Source organism: Cololabis saira, chromosome 15, assembly GCF_033807715.1.
Source record: "Cololabis saira isolate AMF1-May2022 chromosome 15, fColSai1.1, whole genome shotgun sequence".
Classification (NCBI taxonomy): Eukaryota; Metazoa; Chordata; class Actinopteri; order Beloniformes; family Belonidae; genus Cololabis; species Cololabis saira.
Genome location: NC_084601.1, coordinates 10,829,209 through 10,856,245, shown reverse-complemented (window position 1 = coordinate 10,856,245; position 27,037 = coordinate 10,829,209). Strand labels below are relative to the sequence as shown.

Below are 27,037 nucleotides of genomic sequence, written 5' to 3'. Positions count from 1 at the left end.
ACACTTTTTTTATTGAAAATATTATTTTTGATTTGAAGTGCTTTGATTGATGTAAAAGAAGTTTTGAAGTCTTTTTTTTTATTGAATCATTTTGACACACATCTACCTCCATACCTGTCCACCTTCTGGTGAAAGATGGTGAATTATATTCCAGGGAGCCTGATTTCCTCCAGATATCTCAATATTTCTCTGGATATAAATCTGACAGAGGGAAAAGAAATAAGTTGTCTTGACATTGTCACCCAGGGGTGAACACGTCTTCTCCTGGGTGCACCTGCCCTGCCCGTCTGCTGCACGTCACATGCTCTTATCTCCACCCGCAGGTGTGTCAGGGTGGACTCTGCCACCGCGCGAGCTGCTGTTTGCACTTTGAGCACTTGCGTGCTCCTACCGCAGGTAAAGAAGCAGACGAAAAGGTTAAAGCAATATCAAAGTTTTTATTCGTAAAATGTAGTATAGAGGAACAGTAGTACAATTCAGACAGAATAAAGGAGAGTGTAGCTCCATCTTTGAAACCTTTGATAAAAACGTAAAAAGAGTAACCTGAATTTGCTTTGTGTTCAGAGGGCACCGAGGCGCGGCCCGAGTTTTGCATCACTGTTTAAGTTCGAGAGAAATTGAAAAATACAACCTTTTGCAACAGCGTAAAAAAATACAGCTGGGGGAAAAAAAACCTCTGCTTTACATCTGTAGTGTTTGGTTTTTTGTTGGTTTTTTTTTGTGATTTTTTTTATTTTTTTCTTCTCTTTCTTTTTTTGTCCATATAACAAATACAGCATAAAATCTAAAATGATACATCATAGTTTTTGAGTTTCATTCATTACAGTAAAATCAGTAGGATGGTAAATAGTATCAAAAGAACAAACATGACAACAGGATGGTGAGATGAACAAGCACACGGCGTGAACGCACAAAGCGGAAGGTTAAAGTTCACAGAAATAAACCACTATGGCAGGAGTTTGGTAGATGACTCTCAGTGTGTTCCTGTAAGTAAGTCCACTGCTTAAATAATTTATCTTTCATTTCTATATATATATATATATATATATCCATCTCATATAGTCTCAACATAATCATATATATATATATATCCGTGATATAACCCCTCCCACAGTGACTTGAAGGTAAAAGTGAGCAAAGAGGAGGAATATTTCTATGACTTAAAATATATCTTCTTCCAGAGCATAAGAGGAAGTGACACGTCTTCGGTATCATAAGCACTTCAGTACATACTGTATATTCCACTGCATACAAACAGATACTGCTGTTCCAAGGTTTTAACCCGCAAACAATCCGTGTTTCTCTAGAAAATATGTGCTTCATGAAATAAAGGAGAAAGGAGACATCCGTGGAAAACAAAATTAAACAATAATATGTTCTGAGGGTAAAGTGTATGATTCTGTAGCATAAAGACATTTAAAAAAATCTCAACAATTACAGACACGAGCAAGGATTTTCTACACTAAGCAAGTATTCACCTGGCTTTTCTCATACATCATATTTCAACAATAATTAAAAGACGACAATTTTGGTTGGACAAATAGAAATTAACAGTCTTGATTGCATTTTGGAGTCTATATATAATATTAAATAACAAAAACAAAACGTCTAATAATAATAAAAAAAAGAAAAGTTGCGCAATTGGAAGAAAGAACAGTTTTTTTTATATAGTTCCATTCAGACCCGCTTTTGGGGAAACGCAAACATAAAAAGAGATCTTTTCATGAAGGTAAAAGTAAGTGCACGTCTATGAGGCGCCATAGAGCTTCACTTTCAACGTGGAACAAAGTGTTTTCTACCTGGCAGACCCAAAAACAAAAACTGGTGACATATACCTTTTACAAATGGAAAACTGAGATTTTCTGACTTAAAAAAATGCCACGCGTCACGATTTCCGCACATTTTCAAAGCCCCCTCCCCCGCCCCCCGAAAGAAAACCAACATTCAAGTGATTCAAAATATATTTAACGCATTTACTTTAAACCTCAGTACCAAATATAAACAAACGCATACGGGTATCGATGTCCGCTTAGGTCCTCAAAACGTCATAGTACTGCCGGTAGTTCTAGAAAATGGTATGTGAGAGAGTGAGTGTGCATTAAATAAAATAAAAAGCTTAAAAACGATGGCAAAGCATACCTGATAGTCGCCGTAGCACAACAGTGTTCTATAGTTTAAGCTGATTACATATGCATAACTGAGTCAGTTTAAGCTTCATGATTATAAACATCATATATAGCCTGTAGGTCCAGTATTCTGCAACAAGCATTACAGCACCAAACGTTTCATCATTTGGCAAAATTCAAGCTTTAAGTGAAAGTCAAATGCTTTTGTTTAATAATAATAACAATAATAAAGTGTTACTGTGACGCCGTGATTTGTATAAAGCTAGCAATAACATTTCCCCTTGTACTCTTTTTTTTTTTTTTAATAATTTTTTTCCCCCATATAACAACAAACCCAACATTGTCTTTTTTTTTCCTTTTTCTTTTAAGAGTATTCAGTAGTTTTTGTTTCCTGCTAAATCTTGGTGTGCGGTCTGTTTGGCATTAATATCACAGCCCTCTTAAATTAATCATAAATATGGCTGTAATGTTAGAGTTACAAAACAGATTTTTTGGTTCCAAGATTTGTGCAGGGAAAGGAGAAAAAAAACAAACAAAAAGAAACACAAAACAAAGAAAAATATTTAGCGCATCTAAATAGATCTAGAGGGTACGTTCAAATCTTCCTGTGGACGACGACGCTCCTCTTCTGCGTACGTCTACAAGCACCACGCAACACTTTCAGAGACACAGCTTTTACTGCGCCTCTGCTTGCAGACGAAAAAAAACAAAACACACAAATTATAGCATTTGATAAGACCATAACAACCTCTCTTCATAAATTAAATAATTAACATTTCTTTGTTTTGATGATTGGCCTACCTCAACTCAAAAATTACATCATCTCCGCCCAACTCTCGCCCAAAAGAAAACAGGAACTAAAAATACATCACCAAAAGCCTGACTCATATTATTCGCCATTAGAAATCATTCTCTCGAGGGCACTGGGCCCAGAGTTGGACACGTTTTAATAATAATAATAATATAATAATAATAATAATAATAAAATCTGTACATCTTGGAGTTCCCACTCTAACAAAACTTAAAAAAAAAAAAAAAAATCCATATCTTTGTTATATACTTGCACAATTAAGTAACCTCAAGGTTTGATAGCACTTTGGAGTTGATTGTTTACCAGCTAGATTTTGTGTACATATATATATCTATATATATATTAAACATCAACTTTTTATCATTTGTATCTCAAGCTTGTTATAATTTTTAGTCCTCCTCTGGGGCAACACCAGCGTTGCCCTCGCCGCAGTTTGATTGGTCGTTGTCGGTGGGTTCCTCCCCCTCCACGTCTTCCCCTTCCTCCGCGTCGAAGTCTTCGTCCCGAGGAAACTCCATGCCCTCCATGCCCTCCAGGCCCTCCTGAGTGGCCTGGTGCGAGTCGGCACAGTCGGCGCACACGCCGTAGCGCCGCGAGCCGTGACGGATGCCCACGCTGGCCGCGAGCATGAAGATCTTCTTGCACACCATGCACTTGTATTTCTTGTCCTTCTTGTGGACCTGTTGGAAGGAACACGGGGGGGAGGGGGGGCGGCAAGTCGGTCACAAATTAACTTCTAATTACAGATTATTTTTTATTGCTTGGAAAATGTTTACTCATTTTCCTTCACACGTCGAGAGTCAAAAGCAACACATTGTGCCATGTTTTTCTTCTTCTTCTCTCCTGGCCCGGCGCGCCGACTTCTGGAGGTTTCAGCTGCTTATTTTGGCACACTGAAAATCCAAGGCGCTGCCGGTACAAGCCAAGAAGTAGTCTGGCGCACCCTGACTTAAGTAGATTTTACACTTGGGTTTTTGCAAGGATTAAATAAACACAATATAAAGTGTAAATGAGCTTATGAGGTGCTGGAAGGCACATTCTGGTCCATGCTGGCGGTGGTTTACGCAGATATCAGTAGCCGATAGTTGCTCTGCATTTACTGCACAGACATGAGATAAAAGGGACTCTTATCCTTCTCCAACTGACAATAAAAACAAGTGCATTTACCTGCACGTTAAACTGTCATAAAAAAAGAGAAGAAAAACAGATATGTTTTGGTCTTTGTCCTCTACAGGTAACGTTGGTTAAAGTAAATCCAACAATTACAACCTAATAACCATATGTGTATTATTTCTATACTCCAAGAGAAAGCTTTTATTGTTTATTTCATCCTGCATTATTTTTGGTTTCCCCATTGTGTTTGTCATTTTTGTATCATATTGTATTTTCACATTTTTATTTTATACTGCATTGTTTTTGTTTATCAATTGTCTTTTAATTTTAATATCGCATTGTTTTTGAAGATTTTGTATCTTTCTGCATTCTTTTCAGTTTATTAGGGCCCAAGCACTTACAGTACGAAGGCCCTATTTTATCTGTAGGAATTATTATTTTTTCCTCATTTTTATTAAAATATGTTTTCAATATTTATAAATGAATGGGCCTCTACGTTATTCTCTGCAATTATTTATAATTTTCTTCATTTTCATGCCTCTCTACCCAGTAACCCTAGCGATATATTGCACCCTGCAGAGGCACAAGGCATCCCTCTGGCTCTGACTGATCTCCAGGGGTCAGGACCAAAGGACGCAGAAGAAACTACCTCAGGAAACTCTGGACAGGCACACAGATAACCAGAAAATGAAACATGTACTAGCATCAACAGAAAACGTGACGTGCAGGGGAGCCCGTGAATGACTGCCGTCTCTTTTGGACTTGAAAACTTGAAAGCTTTTAGCAAAGTTACTGCCTGCTGCAACTGTTCTGGTGGAAATGGCTGTGAAATGAAGGAGAAGCACCTGTTTCACAGGAGTCATGTCGGGTTACAACCAGTAAGCATGTGTCAAAAATGTGAGCTATTATGCAAGTTTTATTTATATTCTCTATCATGCTTGTTTTGTTTTTATTTCTCTGTCTGGAAGTTCTCTAAAATTGAGCAGGATGTTTTTTTTGGTCATTACTTGTCTTTTGTACTGGAGAGCATTTAGTTATATTTTATTCAACTTAATATTTAAAAAAAAGAATATGCAAGATAAATATTACAACTTTTCAGGATGGAATAAGAAAAAAGGTCTGGTTCTGTTTTACATATATCTGCAGCAGTAAATGTAAACACACGGCGTGACTTCACCACTTTATACTAAACATCCTTATTTCACATGTATTCCTTCGTTTTTTTGTACCACCTTGAGAGCAGCCCAACCCTCACTCCCTTGCATTAAAAACTAGATAACGCAGCCAAACAAAATTCTGCTTGTGCCTCCACTCCCCCGAGCGAAGCTGCCAGAAACCACACAAGGTGGTGTGGAATGAAATGACTGTGGCCAGAATGCTGTGGTGCTTGGCAGGACTTGGAGGATGCTCATCGCGCCGTGGTGAAAGGAGAGGTTAGTGTGCATATGCGGACTCACCAGGGAATGTCTCTTTACGTGCTCGCGGCGGGTGAACAGCTTGCCGCAGATGTCACAGCTGAACGAGCGCACCCCTGAGTGGATGATCAGGTGCCTCTTGAGTGTGCGCCGGTGCTTGGCAATGTAGTTACAGTGGGGGCACTTTAGCTTATTGAGGGCTAGATGAGAAGTCTCACCTGGGGAGAGAAACACAATAGACAATGAGACAGATTACAAACTGAAACTTTCCATTTCAATGACCTGGAAGACATAACTCAATAAATGCTAGGAACTAATATGCAATTTATCAAATCGTATAGTCACTTACACATTCTGATAATAAAAAAGACATTCTAATGTTTATCTTTATGAGGTTATGACAAAGCTGTGCTTTTCTGTGGCTAAACTCCATGTTTGAGCTATCACCACAACATTACTATAAAAGAAAACAGATGCATCTAACCAACCTATAAATCAAACCACCATCTAAATTACTCTCATTCAATTATTAAGGTGATAAAACAGCATGAAAGCTGCTCAACGGTCTAAATGCACCTCGAACAATATGTAACCGGATTTATATCCACGCCGACATGGATCTGGCTATGACCCGCTACTAACAAAGCAGGGCAAATATTATTTTACCATCTAAGGCGAATAAACCAACATGTTTTTGCACACTGAATTCCGCCATTAACCCCCCGGGGACGTGTTAATGAGGGCAGCTGGCCGTGCAAACAAATGAGTCAAGTATTGATTTTAAAAAAAGGCTCCAAACAGAGTGATAGTTTTCTGCGTTGAGGGATAACAGGTCCCATCCCTTTGTTTGAGCCAGGGAGAACACAACAGAAGCGTTGTCAAGGTGCGTTGCTAGGGGGCGGGGGGTTGATGAGAAACAGGTCACCTGTCCCTCCTTCTGCATGTGTGTGTGTCCTGAACTCCGCAGGAAAGAACCTTGTTGTGCGACGAAAATGTGTCAAATGAGAGTTTAGAGGTGTAAAACACATCATCCTGACAATCATCTTACTCACGAGCAGAGAAAACTACTCTGAAGTAGCAAACTATGATAAATTATGCTGAAGTGCCAAAAGCCTTTGACTATGTCGGTTTAATAATAAGTTCTGTCTGAATGTAGAATATTTGCGCTTTAAACACAAAAACAGGAGCTGTAAAACAAACTAACCATTTTATTAAAAATAAGGGACGCACTGTAAACTCATTTTATTGATGGATTTTCATGCAATCATCATACAAGAATGTTTAGAAACGTGTTGATATTAAACATTTGTAATATTCATATTAAACTGGCTGTGCTTTAAGTGTGATCCCCCCCTCCTTTAGCAGATGGTCAGGATGCGACTTCCAGAGTCGCCGAAGGCAGAAACTAAATTAGTGGAGGACATATTTATGGCTCATTCCACATTTTTTGTTAATTCCTTTTGCCTTTTCAGAGGCCTCCTTATAAAAGTAAAGTCGTTATTCTGCACCAAAGTACATTTTTTCACCAACATGTTTTCCAGAAGAACCACAATTCTTACACTCGTGTGATTTAAGCAACTACTGCGTCTTTTACTTGCATCACTTTTGTTTTGCATGTGCAAAAACAAAATAATCATCTGGTGAGAAAGTTGCAAGCATAAAACATTTGAGGCTGTTGCCAACCTTACCGGGAGTGGACTTTCCAGCAAATTTACCCCAATATGAGATTATGCAAGGCTTAAGAGAACAGGGCACTTGGCAGTCAGTGAGTGGATGGTGAACTGTGTATGGCCGACCTCGGCAGCCATCTGTCTGACGGCTATAGCTCATGCAACAGTACAGTGACGTGAAGCACGCCATCCCATCAACACGAGATCAGGTGAAAAATAAAATCGGCAAGACCTTCAGAAAGGTATGGATATACAAAAGCTTAAAAAACTGTTACACTGTAGTATTCTATTCTAGGAAACAATGACTTCTGTTACTGAGGTCAAGGTGGCACTTTTTTCTTTTCTTTTTACCATAATTTTGTTAACAGCTGTGAAAAAAGGCGTTTTTAAACATCCTTGTTTATTGGATTTTGCAAACATATATAAATAAGTCACATAAGACATCAACCTTTTTATTAGAAAAAATAAATAGGAAAGATTTTTGCATACCCAACAACTTAAACAACATACCAATCAATCAATCATCAGCCAGCTGGTGTTGGGCCAATACAGCCATAAACATCCCTGATATCTGGAACCATATTACTCTCTCCAAGCTGCCTTAGTGACTCCAATCAGGTCAAAGCTGGAGATAGGTTCTCATAACAAACTCACACTGAATTAGAGCATCTCTGGGACAGGTGGAAGAAGACGTATGAGCTCGTTTAAGAATCTGATCTTCCCAGATACAACCATCCTCGCATCCTCCTCCCACACTGACCTAATGGAGTTTACAGGTTCTGGATGTAGGAGATGAATTTGATTATAAATATCTGCAACTGATCCCTTAAGGAGTGGGAAGTGGAGTCCAAAACATAATCTATAGTTGTATCATTGGGTAAATTGGGAATTACAGGAAAAGGATTACGAATAAAACCACAAACCTGTAACAGTTTTCTTTATTTACTTTTTTTTTTTTTTTTTTCTTAAAAACAACCCCCTGCTGGCTTTAGAGTCGCCTGTTCAGATTACAGGATTCACTGTTCAGCAATCGAGGGTCTTAAAGTTATTTCCTTGTTCACGGTTTACGACTGACTGCAGACAGAGTCACAAAGGGTCACACACTACAGGACCTGATAGTGAATCTCTTAGCCAAATAGTCTCTAAAACCACACCAACTTAGTTCTGTTGAATTACCTTCCTCACAGACTGGATGTCTTGCTCTCTCATTGGCTGTAATCCAAATCATCCACATATAGGATTAAAAGGTGTACACATGTTTGCACAGGATTATTGTCATTGCGTCTATGGTTATGACTGCAGAGAGGCCAGTCCAGGATATGTACTCTCTTTCTAACGTGAATAAGTTTGTCTTGCGTTGTCTTATCAAATAAATGCATGGCTGTCCCTGGAAAAGAAGTCTTGAAGGCAGGAAATGTTGCTCTAAAACCTTTATGTAATTTTCTACATTATTGCTGTCATCAAAAAAAGTGAAGGCTAGCTCTTCCAAACGCCAGTAATACAACCCTGCACTATAATAAACCCCGACTCCAGCCCAGATACCTGACCGCCAAAAAGCTCTTTCCACACTAGTGGTTCCCCAACCTTTTCTGCTGGGGCCCCCGTTGGTTTATAAGAATGCCCTTTAGGAACCACTGCTCTACAAAATGTTGATCTAAAGATTCTTTTCCTTATATAGTGGTAGTTGAGAAGGTAACGTTGCTTTGCTCGAAAAGGCTTTCCCAAAGTTATTCCTTCCCTGAGTGGTTATAACATTTCATACAGATAGATGGATGGGTAGATAGATGTTATGTACTATCTATCTATCCATCCATCCATCCATCCATCCATCCAGTGATAATTCCTAACTACTGCTGTTTGAGGGATCTGAGATCACAACTGTAGCATTTCAACTAACAGCCCTTCAAACGTCAGTTACCCAGATCGCTATTTATTAGAATAATTTCAGCTTTGGGTCATTTGCATTTTTATTGAGGTCTAAGAGAAAGAGGTACATAAGGCAAATTAAGTCTGTCAAAATATGTCCTGTTCCCCAACAGCTGGCCACACAGCAACACGCAGCAGCTTAGGGAGAAGTGATCTTAAATGTACTAGCTCCATAACAGGGTCATTTTTGAAAGTTAAAATGTATCCTCACAAAAGGTCTAATTTCTCAAAAATGTACCTGAAATTCAGAAATTAGACGTATTAAGATTTCCCCCCCCAAATTCACACCTTCCATATCACAGCAATGATTTATATTTGGAGTTGTATTATCAGTCCTTTTAGAAATGAGAAAAATCAAATAATTGTATTGGTTCGTCTGAAATTAGGCTTTACGTTGCATATAAGCATCATCCCACTGAAGTTTAAGTTGGATCAAACCTCTCATATTTGGACCAACATTCCCTGATAAGGTTGAAGTTAAATGAATCCCTGCATATTCAAATTCAATTCAATTTTATTCATATGTTATGCATTACAACACAAGCTGCCTCTAATGTGCTTCCCAGAGACCCGGAGCAGATCATTATTTAAAATATGGCAGGTAAAAACCTTGAGCCAAACACTGGCAAGAAAAACTCTGATGGAACTGGAGCTTTAGGAAATACCTGGAAAATCCAAAGTAGGAATTCAGAAAAGAAAATTACAAGTGTATAATGTAACTGAGGCCTGAAATTGTCCAGTCATTTTTGTTCCAATTTGCTGAGATAAGCTAAACCCAAAATGTAACCTTTTTGGGATGTGGCATAATAGGTACGTCAGTAAAGCCCAATGCCAACAAGCTGAAAGAGGGCACGACTACCACCAACAGACATTACCAGAATATAAACTGATATCGTAGCCTATGTCTGAAGTCACTGCAACAAATAAAGAATTAAAGCCGACGGCGTTCAACGATGATCATGATCATCATTATTATAAAAACACGCACACCGTCTGCATTTTGCGTGTTTGTTTTATATTTAGTTTGTTAGAATAACATGTTTTGGGGAGTACAGTAATAATTTTTGATTCACAAGATAAATCTGTAATGAATTAAAAAAAAGCCGATATCAGTCCTCCACCCCCAACCCCACCCGCACACACACACATACAGATGCACACAAACAAAATGTGAAAGATGAGAAGTGTTAAAACTAAATTTTTCACTTAAAGAACTGATTTCTGTACCGTAACAACAGAACCACATCTGGCCGTCTGTGGGACGACTGCGGCGCTAGCAAGCTGGCGGTTCTCATGTTAAAACTGTGCATGCAAACATATCAAGAGTTTTGGTGTTTTAGGTGAATGGGCTGAAGGAAAGGCCTCATCTCACTAGTTTCTTGGTTGTTTTTTTTTTTTTTTAATATCCTGAAACATACACACCTTTGAAGGATTGTTTGAATATTTTGTTTAAATTTACCACAATGCACCAGAGGAAATCTAACCCCTGAGAAAGTATCTGGGAATTTTTTTGGAAAACTGAGACAACAAGAAAGTTTACAGGAATCAACCAGAGCTTTAAATTGGCACATAAACAGAGTGTTTAAGATTTGATCACACTAATCTGAAAAGCTGCATAATACCAAAATATTTCAAGTTTCACTACATCAGCCAAACACTTGAAATTTGGCTAGAGAGTGGTATCTTACCATTCTCCCAGGACTCCCCTTGCTGTAAGTCTTGGATGATGCTATACTGGATCTGATTGGCCAACTCTGGGAAAGGGGGAGGGAACAAGAGGAGAGAGAAAGAAGGAGAGATGAGAGGTGGTTGAGAGCCTGGGGGGTACATACCTCACAATGTCTTGTGTACACAACTCACCACCCCCACAAAAAACAATGGATGTTTCCGCGTACAACAGAGGCAAACACAAACTCACAGAACCCAACTGTATGCAAAGCGGTGCGTTTCCCAGGCCGCGGCAACAAGCTAAGTAGATTTCCAGCAGAGAGGGGGTTAATGAGAGAATAAAAGATCTGAGCCCTCACACTGGCTCATCTTACACTCAGCTTTTGTAACCACCTGTGTTTGTATGTGTGTGTATGTGTATACAGTCTTTCTAAAGCATCAGCACTTGGAGCCCATTAAAGACACACCCGTGTGTGTGTGTGTGAGTGTGTGTGTGTCCATGACCATTCTCCCTGGGTCAATATTTAGAATAGTGAGGACAACCCCAGTGCATTAGAGTGGATTAAGGAGTAAAGGGACTGGCACTAGCAGCTTTGCACCTTTCAGGGATTGGGGGTTTATGGATGGGTGCATGGGCTACAGTGTGTGTGTGTGTGTGTGTGTGTGTGTGTGTGTGTGTGTGTGTGTGTGTGTGTGTGTGTGTACACTCCAGAGACTGGTTTGCATGCAAATACATTTCTGATCTGTATGCCTGTGCAACACACGTCCTTTAAACCATCCAGCAGCGTTTGAAGCCCTCAGAGTTGACTACAACGGTTGTTGGTGGGCTTAGTTCACTAAAAACAGTCCCTGATGACAAACTACGGTATCTAAATCCTGAACCGTTCATATTTTAACAACTATCCTGTGACTCACTGCACCTGAATATCTCCAACACCTATTTTCTCAACAGAAATTTGTGTTTTTGGGCCAGCAGGCGTTAATTTCTTCTTGTGTTATTCAGATATCTGAATTCTGGAGGATTTGGACGAAGACAATATAAAAAACTGCAGTTAGTAATAGATGCTTTACTGCCAATGTAAAAAAAACAAAAAAACCTAACCAAATCAATTGGATTTACTATAATTATTGTTGGCTGAATGTGATGAAAAGCCCCACTGAAACAAGAACGAGAGTAAAAACAACAAAGACTTTAAAAGGAAGTACAAAAAAAAAAGAAAGTATGACAAATGCTTTAGAAAGCTACAACATTTCCATCCTTGGGGCCTGAGCACAAAGATCAAACTGAAGCAAAATGAAATCCAGTATGACCTCACTGTGGGAAAGTGGGACAGCTAATATTGCAGCATGACTTTTCACAGGCTCAAACAAACACGCAAGTTGGCCGTCAGGTTTTACAGATTATTTCCAAACCGAATGAGTTTGTGTGTTTCTGTCAAAAAGAAGCCGAATGGTGAGACCTCACTCCTCCTTTTCTGTGCTACAACTAAAGGGTAGATGGACCAACAACTGTAAGTGTTCAAATTACTTTTTGTGAAGCAACAAATACAAAATTAAATAAAAATAACATTTGAAGAGATTACATGACATATTTTTTCTGAACCTGTATACAATGCAAGGCTCACTGGAACTAGATAGAAGAGACACGCTGTGTGTAACGCTGACAACTGGCCTTCTGTCCATAAAAGGTGCTGGGCTTCTCAGGTTGAAGAATAACCTCAGCAGGGTTATAAGCACTTCAGGAGTTAGTGGTAGAACACTGAACAAATATTTAAATGCACAAAAGGCATGACTAGAGATCCTCTTCAGGCTGAGGACATGAAGAAGATAAAACATTAGAATAAGAGTGTGGTTCTCCAATCATGCATCACATGTGCTTCCACCACAGGAAGGAGCTGTGTGTACTTGCAGGCGTGCAGCAGCCACGGTGGAAACACGCTGCTGCACATTATGGTGATGGACATTATAGGATATGTTAAATTTAACTAGTGATGTTCTAGGAAGCAGTTTATTGTAGGGTTGGAGTCAAATTTGTGTTTGTTATATTTGCATGTATGTGGGCAGGGGCTTTTTGGGGGGGTGTTTTTTTTAACTTTATTTAGGAAAAGTGCTTCAGAAAGAAAGATTTATTATTATCATATACAGGACTGTCTCCGAAAATTTGAATATTATGATTTTCTGTAATGCCATTACAAAAACAGAAATGTCATACATTCTGGATTCATTACAAATCAACTGAAATATTGCAAGCCTTTTATTATTTTAATATTGCTGATCATGGCTTACAGTTTAAGAAAACTCAAATATCCTGTCTCAAAAATTAGAATATTCTGGGAATCTTAATCTTAAACTGTAAGCCATAATCAGCAATATTAAAATAATAAAATGCTTGCAATATTTCAGTTGATTTGTAATGAATCCAGAATGTATGACTTTTTTTTATTTTTTTTTTTTAATATAAATTGCATTACAGAAAATAAAGAACTTTATCACAATATTCTAATTTTCTGAGACAGTCCTGTATCATGATCTTAATACAAGTGCACAGGAAGCTAAAATAATCATACGTGAATTACAATGACGTGTGGCAATAGCTGAAACGTTGACACTAATCAACCACAATGTTACATTTATTTCCACGGTGCACCTACTAACTGTACACTCACACAGCAAAGTCATGTATACGCTCAACGGGTGGTGCTTTACTCGCGCCTTTGTCCTACAGTACCATAAACGAGCAATCAAACTTCTTTACTTTTACTACGTAAATAAGTCACATACTTTGAAACTTCCCTGCCCCCATGTACTACCTAGCCAAAACTCGATCGGCTCGCGTCAAAAGTTGACATTTCCCCAAACTTTGATGGAAGTTATGTTCCCGCTGTGACGGGCAGAACCCCCATTCAGTTCAGCGACGCAAGCGTTACACCTTTCCAGTCATAGAAATATCCATGTGAGGAAAACGTGACAGAATTCGAGCTAAACTACAACACTGAGGGAAAAATAAGGCTGAAGAATTAGTGCACTTGAAAGCAAACCCATAGGAGGGCGTTTCTTCAAGCTATTGCAGCACACTGGATCACTTCATGCACACATTAACAGAGCCTGAGGTGGAGTTGGAGGCACTAAGAGCATTCAAGTGCATTTAGGGAAGGAGGCCTGGGGGAACAACAGTTTCCACTGCTTCCTTCATTATCCTGTATCAGGGAGGGCTTCTCTCTCTCCCTCACAAAAAGTAGTTCTCCATTTCTACACTCTTCATGCCACACACACACATATACACACTCCCTCTCTCCTTTCCTGTGTCCATGCCACTTAGAATGGGTTATCATTATGGTTACATGGAGAGCAACGCTTAATGGGACCAACAAAAGGAGATGGCTTGAATCAGGAGAAGAGATTACCAAAGGCAGCTCACTGGATGCCGACAGGATACGATGGATGTTTGCAATGAATAGATTAAAGGACAGAGTGGGGAAGGTATTCGAGTGTACAAAGAGAAAGAAAAGACGAAAAGGATGGAACAGTTTTATCTGAAAAAGAAAAAAAAGGATTTGGAAATTGATTGGATACGAGACAGCAATTACAAAATTGATGCTAAATCACAAAGAATTCCTTTAAATTTAACCTACGACTTCACAAAGTAAATGATTTACTTTACTCCAAGTTTATGCATCATGTCCCTTTTTTTGTGTTAAAATCCTTTCAGAAATGTGGTAACATCTCACACACACACACACACACACCCATACCCACACACACCTCATCTCTCCAGGTAGCCGTTAACTGTACTAAGCTTTCAGGTAATTACCAGGAATTTTGACGAGCAGTTACTCACTACTCAGCTATGCACAGATATCAGCATTCCCTCACTTCCTTTTGGAGGGGGGGGGGGGGGCCTCAAAACACACATACACTCCACACAAAGACAAACTGAGGCCTAAAGCAAAAGTACGGTATCTTATAAAACCATACGCGGCCGGCATTTTGGGGGGCGGTAAACAATCATTTTTGAAACCGGGTTCCAGAGTGGAAAGATCTGAAGACGCTGTTTACTTGTTTCTGTTGTTACCGCCTCTCTGCAACTTTTCTGAAACGCGGGCGCGATACACGTCACCCGTAACCGCCACCATTTTCTCCGTTTAGAGTTTTGTGCATGTTTTCTCTCGTCCCGTCACATATTTTACAGCATTTTTCTGGCCCATTGAGTACATTCATGTGGACGCATACATTTACTGACACGTCTTTGTCTTTACGAAGAACGTTTTTTGGAATTATAAGCGTTCCATCTTCGTGTGAATATAGCCTTATTTGTGACAGCGGTGGAAACATGAAGACACAGAGCCGTTTGAGCATACATCTTTAGAGCTGGATCACCAGATTTCCCTTCATCCAAAATCAATTTGTTATGATTCAATTTGATTCTTCATGACGTGCTTGCATCACATAAATACCAATGATACATAAAGCACTACTCAGAATTAACCCTGGGAACTTCTCACTGCACATTCGTGGCTTGCTGGTACAAACAAAAAAGAGCAAAGCTAAAATCTACACATTTGTCTTCCCTAACCCCGATTCTCTCACAGCCAAAACAACATCCTGCAAACACACACAAAAAAAAGAACTCAGATAAAAGTTCAGGTTGCATTAGTGTCCTAGTTGCGACAATCAGATAACCACCCTCAAGTCTCCGTGCAAGTAGGCAGTAACGGGTCACACCACAGCAAGAACTAGAATAAAAAAATTCTACGACTCATATATGGGTTTGTTTTCTGGGCATTCAGTTTTATGGGCATTCAGTTTTATTGGAAATTGTTATTTTTCTTCTCCACACTAGTGCCAACAAATAGCTAAGATGGTTTGCGCAACAGCCAATCGGGCGAGGCATGTGGCAGAAAAGCCGGCAACTAGTACTAGCTGACATAGTTCTCTTATCTGTAGCTTTAGAACAAGTTTGCAAAACTAATTTGACTGTTGCATCGGAGAGCCGAGAGCCTTAAACAAGTTTCTGTTAACTTCTATTTTTTTTATTTATCTATTTTAACCAGAAGAATCACAAAGATGTGGATGAATTAGTTATATCACTGTGCATTTATTTTACGTTTCAGTAGTTCTGGTTTTAGCACCTCCTCACCAAAGATTCAACTAGCACCACTTCTTCTTCTTCTTCTCTGACCCTTCTTTGACCCTGGTCATTGTTAAGCTTTTTGTACCAGAGGCTTATGTTCTAGAGGCTACTTAAACATGTAAAGCATGTTAAACTAAGTGTCCTTAAGTGAGGCACCGCCTGCTGTGTCTTAAGAAAACTGTACTGTATAGCTCTCGTATTGCTGAACAATGTATATTTTAAGACATCAATAGCGAAGCTTTCACTTCTAAATAATGTCTTAAACACAGATAAATCTAGTCTTTTTCACATCCTGAGAAGAAACCCCAAGAATACTTAAAAATGTACAGGACTGTCTCAGAAAATTAGAATATTGTGATTTTCTGTAATGCAATTACAAAAACAAAAATGTTAGCTTAAGAAAACTCAAATATCCTATCAGATAAAATCTGAATATTCTGGGAATCTTAATCTTAAACTGTAAACCATAATAAAATAAAGCCATCAAATAATAAAAGGCTTCCAATATTTCAGTTGATTTGTAATGAGTCCAGAATGTAGGACATTTAGTTTTTTTTTTTTTTTTTTTTTTAAATTGCATTACAGAAAATAAAGAACTTTATCACAATATTCTAATTTTCTGAGACAGTCCTGTATAAGAAATTTTTGAAGGAAAAGAGTATTAAAAGTGCAAATGAGTATCTTACCAGCATTTTCTGAGAGGGAGGAGAAGTCATCTCTGGGGTAGGAGGCCGAAGGCTGAATGAACATCCCTTCATCGAATCCCTCCTCTGGCTCCGGTGGGAAGTTGTAGACGAAACGCCGTGTGGTGGTCTGTTTTTTCCTTCGGCCACTTCCAGCAGCAGCGTCCGGTGCCCGTCTCTTTATGGCCGAGGGTGCTGCGGCGGTGCCCCCGGTGACCGGCTCGTTCCAGACGAAGACCTGCGTCTGGCTACCCGCTGCCCGGTTGTCATTGGCCTCTGCTGAATCGGACGAGCTGTCATTCTGGTGGATCCAGCTTCCCGTGGCTCTGTGGCTGACCAGGGCACTGCCCTCGCGACCAGCCATCGACACCTCTACGTCACTGGTTTCCTCTTTTACACCACCGTTTTCAGCATCTTCTTCAGTTGCATCGTTTCCTTGGTTGCAGCTGGCCTTAATGGAAAGCTTTGACAGGATGCTCGTGGCCCAGAAGGTGCTTGGCTTCCGGTCCAGCCCTCTCTGCCCCTCTTTGGCGACCATTTGCCTCTTGTTGTAATCCACCACCACCGAATCTGGAGCTTCTTGTTTGATGCTGATATTTAGGGCGTCCTTAATGAAAGCCCTACATGACTGTACAACTTCTGTCATTTGGAGGTAACTAGCAACAGACATCACTTCAATGGCATTTTGGCTTGTGAGCAGCAGATTCCCGGAGTAGAGAAAGTCGAGGATAACTGAGAAGCCCTGCACGGCAGCAACATCCAGGTGTGTTACAGTGGCTTGGTCCTGGGCCTCGCTCTTGGTCAGACAGTAAAGGGTTTTGAAGTAGCCGCTACCTGCTACCAAGATGTTTTTGTGCGCGCGGAACACCTGGCCTGAGACGACTATGTTCACATCACAAAGGATGCCACTTTTACGTTGCTTGTCCAACTCCCGGAGAAGCTGGTAACAGTAGGAGTTTTCATTGGGCTTGTTTCGGTAATCTTCTTCTGAACAGTTAGAGGAGGGGCAGGTGTTCTCCGAGGGCTTCACAGTCTCCTTTTAGAAGAAAGAAGGAAAGAAGGGTTAACATTTGTGTAGAAAACACAAATCCTCACAAAAGTAATTTGCAAAGGAAAACACAAATAAGATCTCCTCTTCAATAAGTCTGTCTATGCAAAGGACATATACACATACATCCCTCAACTCCCGGTGTGACGCCTGTGCACCTGCTTGAGAGGTGAAACAGGTTGGACAGGCTCCTGTAAAAGGCGGAGGTGTGAAGCTGAATAAAAAATGTTTTATAAATAAATCTTATTCATGTAGGTACTATAATTACATTGTTTCCTGGAACAAACTTTGACCTCATAGCTACTAAAAGAAAAAAACATAATGCAACAAAATTCTTTATTAAGCCTCCCTTAATTTTATGTAACTAAAATCGATCTAGACATTGCCAAAAATGTATTTTTGTTATGCAAAGGTCATGTCTAAACATGTTGCATTCAAATACTTAAACACTAGAGAGCAGGGCCACGGGGATAAGTGAATCAAACAAACACCATATTTTCAACATTTGTGCATGCTGTACTGCCAAAGCAAAAAAACTGAATGTGAAATTGGCATTTCTTTCTTATCCAAATACAGCCAAGAAAGAAAAGAATTGTCCTCCATGGCCATTTTTTATGTGTTGACAATCTTTAATCCAACAGAGAAGAAATTATTCCATCATTTCAGTAACAGATCAGTCTGTTATGCTCAAGACTTGAAAAACAACTAATGTGTTCTTTTATCTTTTCTGTTAGACTGTAAAAATTCAGTTACCCAATTTAATATTTTTTTCTTCCAAGCTATCTCACTGTTCACATGCAGGCTCATTGTGAAACAAACCACGATTAGAGCTGGAGGAGGGCTTACAAGCATTCACAACCAGGAAACAACCTGGCTATTGCATGGGAGGGGAACTGGCACACGGACAGGAATACCCTGCAACACGTACCACTCACCAGGGCAATCACCCGGCACGGGAGGGAGTGGGAGGGCAAAGGGCCAGCTTGATCTCAGGCAGAAGAGACACAAGCACACATGCATGCATATGCTTCTATGCAAAACATCATTATAACCATATAGGTTCAGTTGGGGGAAATGCATATGTGCTCAAGGGAAATTTAAATGTGTAGAAAAAACAAAAACATACATATGCAAAGCTTGCATATTGCCACTATTTTATTTTTTCCACATAATACACACAACTGGGGCATACATCTCTAGCTCATTTTTGAATTGCACAGCAGATGTCCTAATCCAGAATAATTCACATTGCTCGAGTCCTGCATTTTTTGCCCCCACCCACCAGCATCTCTCCCCCGTACACATGTGTACTGTACACACACAGAAACCAAGCTGGCCTCACATACACACAGCTGGGGTTTCAGCTTGAGTAATTCAGATTAAATCCATTTCTCTGAGGTCCCCACCCAGCCCCCACCCACCCATCCACCCACCACCCCTGCTCCCTCCACACTGCAGCTCTTGTCCAGGGCAGCCTGGCCACAGAGGACAGTATAGGGGGGCTTATCTTCCTCTGCCACAGCTGGAGGGAGAGATGGAGAGATGGGATGAAACAAAATGAGAGACAGAGATGGAGAGATGGGATGGGGGTGGATATGCCTTTGCAGATCGTAATATAAATAGAGGATGTAAGGAGGACATATTAAGAGGAAAGAGACACAACCATAGAGAAAAATGTGGAAAATTACAGTGAAAAGAAGATAAATGACAGGTATGCATTGTGATAACGCAAGAGAAAATTAAAAAAAAAAGAGAAAAACCTTGAGCACTGTGGAACAGGGCACGGGAGGAAGAAGTAGAGCAACGGGGAACAGAAAGCTAGTGCGGTGGCGAAGGAGTTGCTGGGTCACCCCATTTTAGTCTTCACAATAGTTCGTGTTCTCCCTGAGGCTTATTGCCCACTCACTGTGGGCCTTTGTGAAGAGCCATGGCACTCACTCTCTTATTACACAGCAGCTCCCACTCACAAACACAGAAAGGAGCCGTGGTTCATATGGGAGAGGCTAAGAGGTTGAGAAGAGAGGGAGAACAATTATTCCATGATAAACACATCAAAGCCTCTGAAGGGATATGTTCATCGCGTTGTGTATTACATTAGAATACATATTGTATGGTAAAGAAGGGCAATGAGGAGTCAGACATGCTTTCAAGATAGATTGACAGTTGCCGTTGGGCTTGCTTTGTTTTTGTTTACTGCAATGTACTTTTTTAAATAAGCTTTAACCTTGGTATTTAACATTATAATAAAGCACAGTCTTATTTTGTTTAATAAAAAAACCCAACTAATAACCAATAGAGAGCCCCAAAGTCATTTTTTTTTGTAATTTCGAATAACTACCAATGCCTCCTCTAAATGCCAGCCTAAATCTTGTGCGTACGCACCACGTAAATCAAACTAACCCAGCCTGGTACCGGATAAGTTGCTCCATACTGGCCTCATCAGCAGCATCATCCCATCTCCAGATGTGCCACGTATGAGCTCAGAGCTTAGAGATCTAACAGATCAGCACTGCACAGCAGCTGCTGGAGGCAAAACCTGCCTTTTCCAAGAGAGAACGCTGGGACGCCGTCTACCTCTCCCGATAGTTGCGTGACTAACTTCTAATTTGCGCCAGCGATGGCAAGAATGGAAGAATGGAAGGCCAAACGGGGGTACAGGCGTCCAAGAAAACTCTTGGGTAAGAGGAATCCTTTGATCTAGGTCAAACATGAAAGCTTAGAGGAAAAAAAAATCTAAAGTGAGCTGCCAATAGCTGGTGATTTACAAGTGGATTAAACAAATGAAGATGCTCATAAATTCAAGCTCAGTGCTGCGCTGCACTGACCATACAATGAAGATACACTCCTTTAACTGACTAGCTCAACAAAACAGACCACAAACCCAAACAAACCAGAAAGCCCCAAGGCCACCAAATGCATGAAAAAAGCATTCAGACCCACTTGTAACAGATCATGTGATACGACTCCAGTCCTCATGCAACATAATGACACACTGGAGCCAGTTTTGTTTACCTTGAATGCACACGTTTGCATCCATGCCCTCACTCACACCCCCACCCACCATCAATCCAGTCCCATGACCAACCCAGCCCTAAGGCCATCTTCTACAGTTTTCCCCCCTAAATCTACCGCGTCCTTCACTCGGCCCACCCCTCTCCTCGTCCAACCCGTCTGTCCCCTGATGCTAGAACAATATCGCAGTGTGCATTTGGCCCAAGGTGTGGGAGGGCTGCACCGAGTGTCTCACTGCCTCCCAACAATGCTAAAGAGCTGGGGGTGTCACAAGAGGGTTCTCAGCTACAAGAATTCTCCCTCTGGCTCCACCCCACCCAGTCTCCTGACCTGTGGCCCCCAATAAACATCCCATCTATCTGCGAGGCTCTGGGCTGCAGTGGGTGAGTTTCTACCCCATTTGGGGAGACTAACAATAGGTGAGTGTCTTCCCTAAAATTAGGGGATAAAAATAAATGTTGAATGTGGGAAATACACTCTTGGTTTTGGTCTTGCAATCAACAATAATCTTCTTATAAGCCGGACACTCCAAACCAGCAAATCTCTCATATGAATGATGAAACGTCTTCAAGAACCAACACAAGAGGTCCAGTCACCCACTGTCAGCACTCGGGCCCGGACAAGACACACAGAAGATGCATTTGTTTGGTCAATCAATACAATTTGCTGACTAACACATTAGGAACCTTATCCAAAACTGGGTGCAACACATTTAGCTAAAAATCTATATTTTATGCAAATGATCAAACACAAATGCACAAAAGCAGTAAAAGCCGAACCGAAGAGGACGGCATACAGACCAGTGAAGATGCACTTTTGTCACATATTGATGCAGTTTTGCAAGGTTTAGTTTAAATGCTAGTACATACAAATTTTGTAGGATGCTGAAGGTCATTTCAGACGTCAGGCACGTTTTCATTGTTGAAAGGTATCACTGGAGGAAGCGAACCTTCTTTGTGTGTCCACACTGCAAGAACTCCAGCTGATTGTAGTTTGTAGAACTGCTTTAATACAGTCTTTAGCAGCTCCTACATCAGAGTAGGAGCTTTCCTGGCATGAAACCATCAGTGATTGGTCCAGACAACCAGTTCACAACACAAATCTGGTAAACACTGGCAAAATGTTGACCATAAAGTTCTTAACATTAGCCTCCGATGGACATTAAAATGACTTTCACCCTTCTACCACCAACAGGACTGCGTTTACGTCGCTTCAGCATTGTCAGAAGAAGTGCAAATGCAGCCAGAGAAAGGGAACATAAAGGTATATTGTTTTTCATGAATTCCCCATAGTCTCCATAAAGCTCAGAAGTGTTTCTGTGGAAAGGAAATGGTTTGGAGTTGCCCGTGCTGGCCTCAAACAAGCATTTTTCTATGGTGAATATATATAATTTCAAGTCTTAGCTCTTAAAAAACAACAGTCTTCTTTTGTCTTGTAACCTTTTACCAATGATCAGAACAGGGAGCGATCTGAGCACAAGACAGCATCGCGAGGACACAAATTAAGGACAACGGCCCCCTTCTCCAAGGATACCCACATTTACTACAGCTGCCTTGGTGTGCTAAGGCTAATTGAGTTAGCTTTAATAAATGCAGCAGAGGCCTCACTAACATCAGGAATGGGGGAATAGAACAAGACAGTGCTTCATAACGCCATAATTCCTCTTTAATGTACCGCTTCACAATGCTGCCTATCTTGGAGTGCTGCTCATCATTTAAACAACATTGTGTCTCTGATGAACACGACCATTTTATTCAAAAGGTGGTCTGCAGCAAACCTTAATTAAGGACAATCAGCAGCAAATATTATTCTAGGCAAATCAGAAAGAAATAGATTCCACAAATGTAGGAACAGGATTGTATCTTTCCAGAGTCCACATGACAAAACGACTTGAACATCCTCTTAACACAGTGTTCGGGGTCTTTGTTGCTAAGGAAAAGCCTCACCAAGCCCCTAATCCACTCCTACTGCTCTTCTTACCAATTAGGAGGAGATGTGTACAAGTTAGTGGGTGACTTTAAGTAATTCTGATTAGTGATTGCGTGCACAAACGAAGGAACTAAATGTAGTAGTGAAATCCGCTTCGCTGACAAATTAGAGTCAAATAGTAGTGTGCTCTTAATTGTCCTGACAGCTCAGGTCATTGTTAGAATATGAAGTAAGATGGGAACAGTGAGTGCGGAAGTTTTGCAGGGTTTTTTTCCAGTTATGAAACGATGAGTAAAACACTCAGAGCAAACTCTATTGACAAATCTCAAATCCCCTTTTTCTACGAAGTGACAGAAAACCGGTGGGAGAACTGCCGTCTAAACTGCAACAAAAACACTGGGATAAAAGTATCCCGACTGTTTTGAATGAAAATAGTCTAATAGGTCGACAGTATGATTAACTTTTCTTTCCTTCCTCAAGATTAGGGTAACCAGATAATCTTTACGACACACAGAAAGGTCATTTCCAAAGTGCAGCATGGCCTGTCCTTAATTACAAACTATGCCCAACGGTTAAAGCATGAGAGCCTACAAATCCCGGAACAAATACGACAGGTTAAAGGCGATCCTGTGTCCATACTGACATCCATCTTTCTCATTTAAACCTATGAACAAAAATTACAAAAAAGCAAAAAGGTTGCCCCTGGGCAAGTATCTGTCAGGGTCCAGTCCAAGGCAGCATGATTTACTCCTCTCCTCTTGTCCAGCCTTGCAAGTGACACCATGTATGGATTTTGGGGGGTCATTCTCGCACAATGCCTCTAATTTAGCTCCCTAAAGGGAGGAGGAGTGGGTGGAGGAGGAGGCAGAAATGCGCCAGAGGTCACCCGTGACTGAGGGGGGTTGGGTAGGGGTGCGGCTCCCCAAAGGCTGCCAGGGTCGAGCCCTTGCCATTGTCTGACCTCTAGCAAAAGCTAGCAATCAAGACTTGCAGCCAGTAAATAAACCTGCACGGCACAGATCTGTGCTTTTACTCTGCAACAACTGTCATGTATTTACCAGCCACAGCTCAGCCTGACGGCCAGCTGTTAGCAGGTGTCTGTGCGGGCAAACTACTCTAAAACACGCACTTGGAACTTTTATCAGGGAGAATAGTGTCAACTAGGGTTATAAGTGGCACCGTTTTGTCATCCTGTAACTCCCCCAGCCTGGCTGGGGGGTTTCCAGTGCCGGCAATGACCATGTAGTGTCGGCCACACTTAGCCTCGGCGAGCTAAGCTGGGGCTAACCACTTAAAGGGTGATTTATGGTTGCGCGTTACACCGACGCAGAGCTTACGGCGTAGGCTTAAGGCTGGTTTATGGTCCCGCGTTACGCCGTAGGCTACGCCGTAACCCTACGGCGTAGTCTACGGCGTAGGCTCTGCGTCGATTTAACGCAGAACCATAATTCAGGCTTTAGCCGCGGAGGGATCGGGGAAGTTCAGGTGAAAGATGATTTTTAGCCTTAGTTGCGCCATTAAAAGTGTCAAAGTGCCACACTTAGCCTTGGCGTGCTAAACTGAGCTAACCACTTAAGGGTGATTTATGGTTCCGCGTTACACCGACGCAGAGCCAACGGCGTAAGGAACGCGGAGACGCGCAACGTAGTCTTAAGGCTGATTTATGGTTCCGCGTTACACCAACGCGTACCCTACGCCGTACCCTACGGCGTAGCCTCTGCGTCGATTTACCGCAGGACCATAACTCAGCCTTTAGCCGTGGAGGGATCGGGGAAGTTCAGGTGAAAGATGATTTTAGCCTTAGTTGCGCCATAAAAACACCACTAAAAGCCCCAAATCCGCCCCTAGGAGTGTGGTGCATTGATCCGGCCCGACACCGGTGCTCGGCCCTGCTGGGCCGGGCTGTCTCACCTGTCTGGCCGGGTCGTTCCTGCCGTGCTCCGGGGACAGGTGATGCCTCAGCAGCGAGGCCCGCTTGTAGCTGCGGCTCCCCTTCACCAGCTCGTCCCCGGTGTGTTTCCCGGCGAGGTGGCGGCACCAGGAGCAGGACATGAGCCCGGTCTCCTGGCAGAACCGGAGCCAGGGGAACTCCTGCAGCCAGGCTCCGTGGAACAGCGAGCGCTTCTTCTGCAGCAGCGTCTGCGGGCGCATCTCCACGCCGCCCCTGCGGGGCTGGGGCTCGCCTCGTCCCGCAGGAAACACAGCACCATCCGCCTCCTCCTCCTCCTTGGACCCGTCCAAGGCTTCGGTTTCAGCTTCGGCTTCGATGGAGCCGTCCCCGGCGTGGTCGTCCCCCTCTTCCGGGTCCTGGTCGTCGTCCTCCTCCGCCTCGGGCTCCGTGCTGTCGCCCCCGGACCCCGCGCCCTCCGGCCGCCCCTGCGCCGGTCCCCTGGCCCCCGGGTCCCCGTCCTCCTCCGGGTCCAGGCTGCTGCTGTTCCCGTTAAAATGTCGGTCCTGGCCGGCCGGGGCCTCCCAGTTACTGTTGTTGTTGCCGGGGCCGGCGGAGCCCGTGAACCCGGCGGAGGATCCACCTCCTCGGAAAGCCAACGACCTGCGGTTTCTCTCCCCGGACATTTTTCTGTTGATATATATGTTACAATCTTCACTCTCTACGACAACCAAAATAGAAATAATATACTTGTAAACGATGGATTTCCCCCCCCCGAAAAAGATGCCTGCTCCTCCTGCCTGCCTGGCCCTCCCCGGTGAGACTATATAGGTTATGCGGAAATAAATAAAGGTTTTGAGCGCATAATGATTGTAGGGTTCTCGCTGCGTCCGCGCAGGCCCCGCAGAGGTCGAATGGCAGCGACTTTCCTCCCCACAATGCACCTCGAGCGGAGAACGGGGGGGCGCCGGCGCAGGGAGAGGGGCGGCTTTTAAAGGAAGATAGATGGGGGTGCTGCCCAGATCTACCAGCGAGGGGGCTTTTGTGTTTAAAGGCTGCACCCATGTTCCGCATGCTTTCCATCTTCTGGCTTTGCCGGTTTTTCTTGGCTCATAACTGTCGGCTTGTGCGCCCCACACTTCAGCCATTGTGCTGTAAGTTGCGTTGCGTGCACAATGATGATATTTCTGCAGGCACGCACCACTGTCATTGAGTGCGTTTGTTGTAGTAGGGTATTTAATTTGATCATATAATAAACATCATTTATATATAATTATCATTTTATGATCAATTAATCAATTAATAAATGTATTCTCTCCTAAAGGGGAGTTTTTCCTTGCCATTGTTTATGTTATGTTTATGTAATAATTGCTTGGGGCCTATAGAGACAACTTCTGTTGTAATAAACGCTATATAAATAAAATTTAATTGAATTGAATATATTTTATTCATATGAACCATTATGGAAAATTATTCATGCTTATCCACACTCGAGTGCAACCATTTAAAATGTGTCTAAAGTAAAAAGGGCATATCAAAATATTATAACACTTTAACTTATTTATTATGCCAGGATGTTTGTCTTCGATAAATCATTTTAGAATTGAAAATGCATTTGTAGCTTGACTGTAGTTACGTGATCATGTTGCTCAGAAGCTGTTTTTTTTTTTTTTTTTCAATGACAGGTTCCGATTAAGTAATTCCAATATATCAACATGTTTCTTGATTTCATGCCGTCAAACGAGTTCCAGTAGGTGGCACTCTTTCATATAATCGCCTTTCTCAATCTACGTGTTTTGTTTTGGGTGTTTTTTTATGTGTAATGCTTAACATAGTTGGGTGTATAGTTTCACTGCTGTCAAATTAAGGGCTTAACACACAGAGTGAGAACAAGAGTGAGATTTACCCAAGGTTCTGCTTACAACAAGGTGGGGAGTAGTATGTCCCACTGTGCTGGGTGAATTCCCAAAGAGGTGTTAAGACCTGCTGTGCACAATTACTTTGACTGTGTCTATTTATTTCCCCAGCTTACTAAAACTTTCCCTATGAGCAAGGTATCGCAATTGGAATGAAGCAACAGAGTTATGTGAAGTGAAAAGTATGACACACATTATACTGGTTTATTCTGTCAGGTATTGAATGACAGGTTCTGTGATGCATTGCTGGATGTATCCCACATTTTGGGAATTTCAGGTGGGATATGCTCTAACATTGCAACCCAACACCCTGAACAGGACTGAATAGACAAAGGGTGGTTGGATTAGACCAGTTTATGGCACATTTAGCCACATTTGCCAGACAACTAACCAGGCTTGGTAGCCTGAGTTCAGGCTAGATAAAAACCTTCAATATCAGCACCCAGACAAATGCCTTGGCCAACTTTGGGGGATCATTCATGCAAATCTCCAAGTTTATCCCCTCCCCTTAGGTCAAACCATTTCAACTCAGTTCTTAAATATATAAAAACGTGATCTGATACACTGCCTATAGTTTGGTGAATTGTGTGTGATGGAGAGAAGCTAAAACAAAAAAAAGTACTTGGGAATTGAGTACTAAAATGTAGGCAAAATCCTTTGCCCACAATTATAGCAGCATGTTCCGCAGAGAGGATATTTTT

The 27,037-nt window shown here is 41.7% G+C and overlaps 1 protein-coding gene across 2 annotated transcripts; it reads right to left on the bottom strand.

Annotated features, from left to right (window-relative positions):
- Positions 1-417: 417 nt before the first annotated feature.
- Positions 418-25,432, bottom strand: zbtb10 (zinc finger and BTB domain containing 10). 2 transcript variants are annotated; one of them, XM_061742447.1, is made up of 5 exons: positions 24,444-25,427; positions 16,547-17,579; positions 10,750-10,815; positions 5,508-5,683; positions 418-3,617 (listed from the first exon to the last, which is right to left on the bottom strand). In XM_061742447.1, exons 1-5 carry the CDS (start codon positions 25,104-25,106, stop codon positions 3,327-3,329), a joined length of 2,229 nt encoding a protein of 742 aa, XP_061598431.1. In that variant the 5' UTR covers positions 25,107-25,427; the 3' UTR covers positions 418-3,326. The 2 variants fall into 2 exon arrangements, with proteins under 2 accessions (XP_061598431.1, XP_061598432.1); XM_061742448.1 differs by lacking the exon at positions 10,750-10,815 and having other exon boundaries at positions 24,444-25,432.
- Between the last annotated feature and the right edge of the window lie 1,605 nt (positions 25,433-27,037).

Bases quoted from the DNA above. Each gene is read 5' to 3' on its own strand.
- zbtb10 (XM_061742447.1), bottom strand. From the start codon at position 25,106: ATGTCCGGGGAGAGAAACCGCAGGTCGTTGGCTTTCCGAGGAGGTGGA. The intron at 17,580-24,443 runs GTGAGACAGCCC...TTCTTCTAAAAG, and splicing joins GGAACGACCCGGCCAGACAG to GAGACTGTGAAGCCCTCGGA. The intron at 5,684-10,749 runs GTAAGATACCAC...TTCTCTCCCCAG, and splicing joins AGGGGAGTCCTGGGAGAATG to GTGAGACTTCTCATCTAGCC.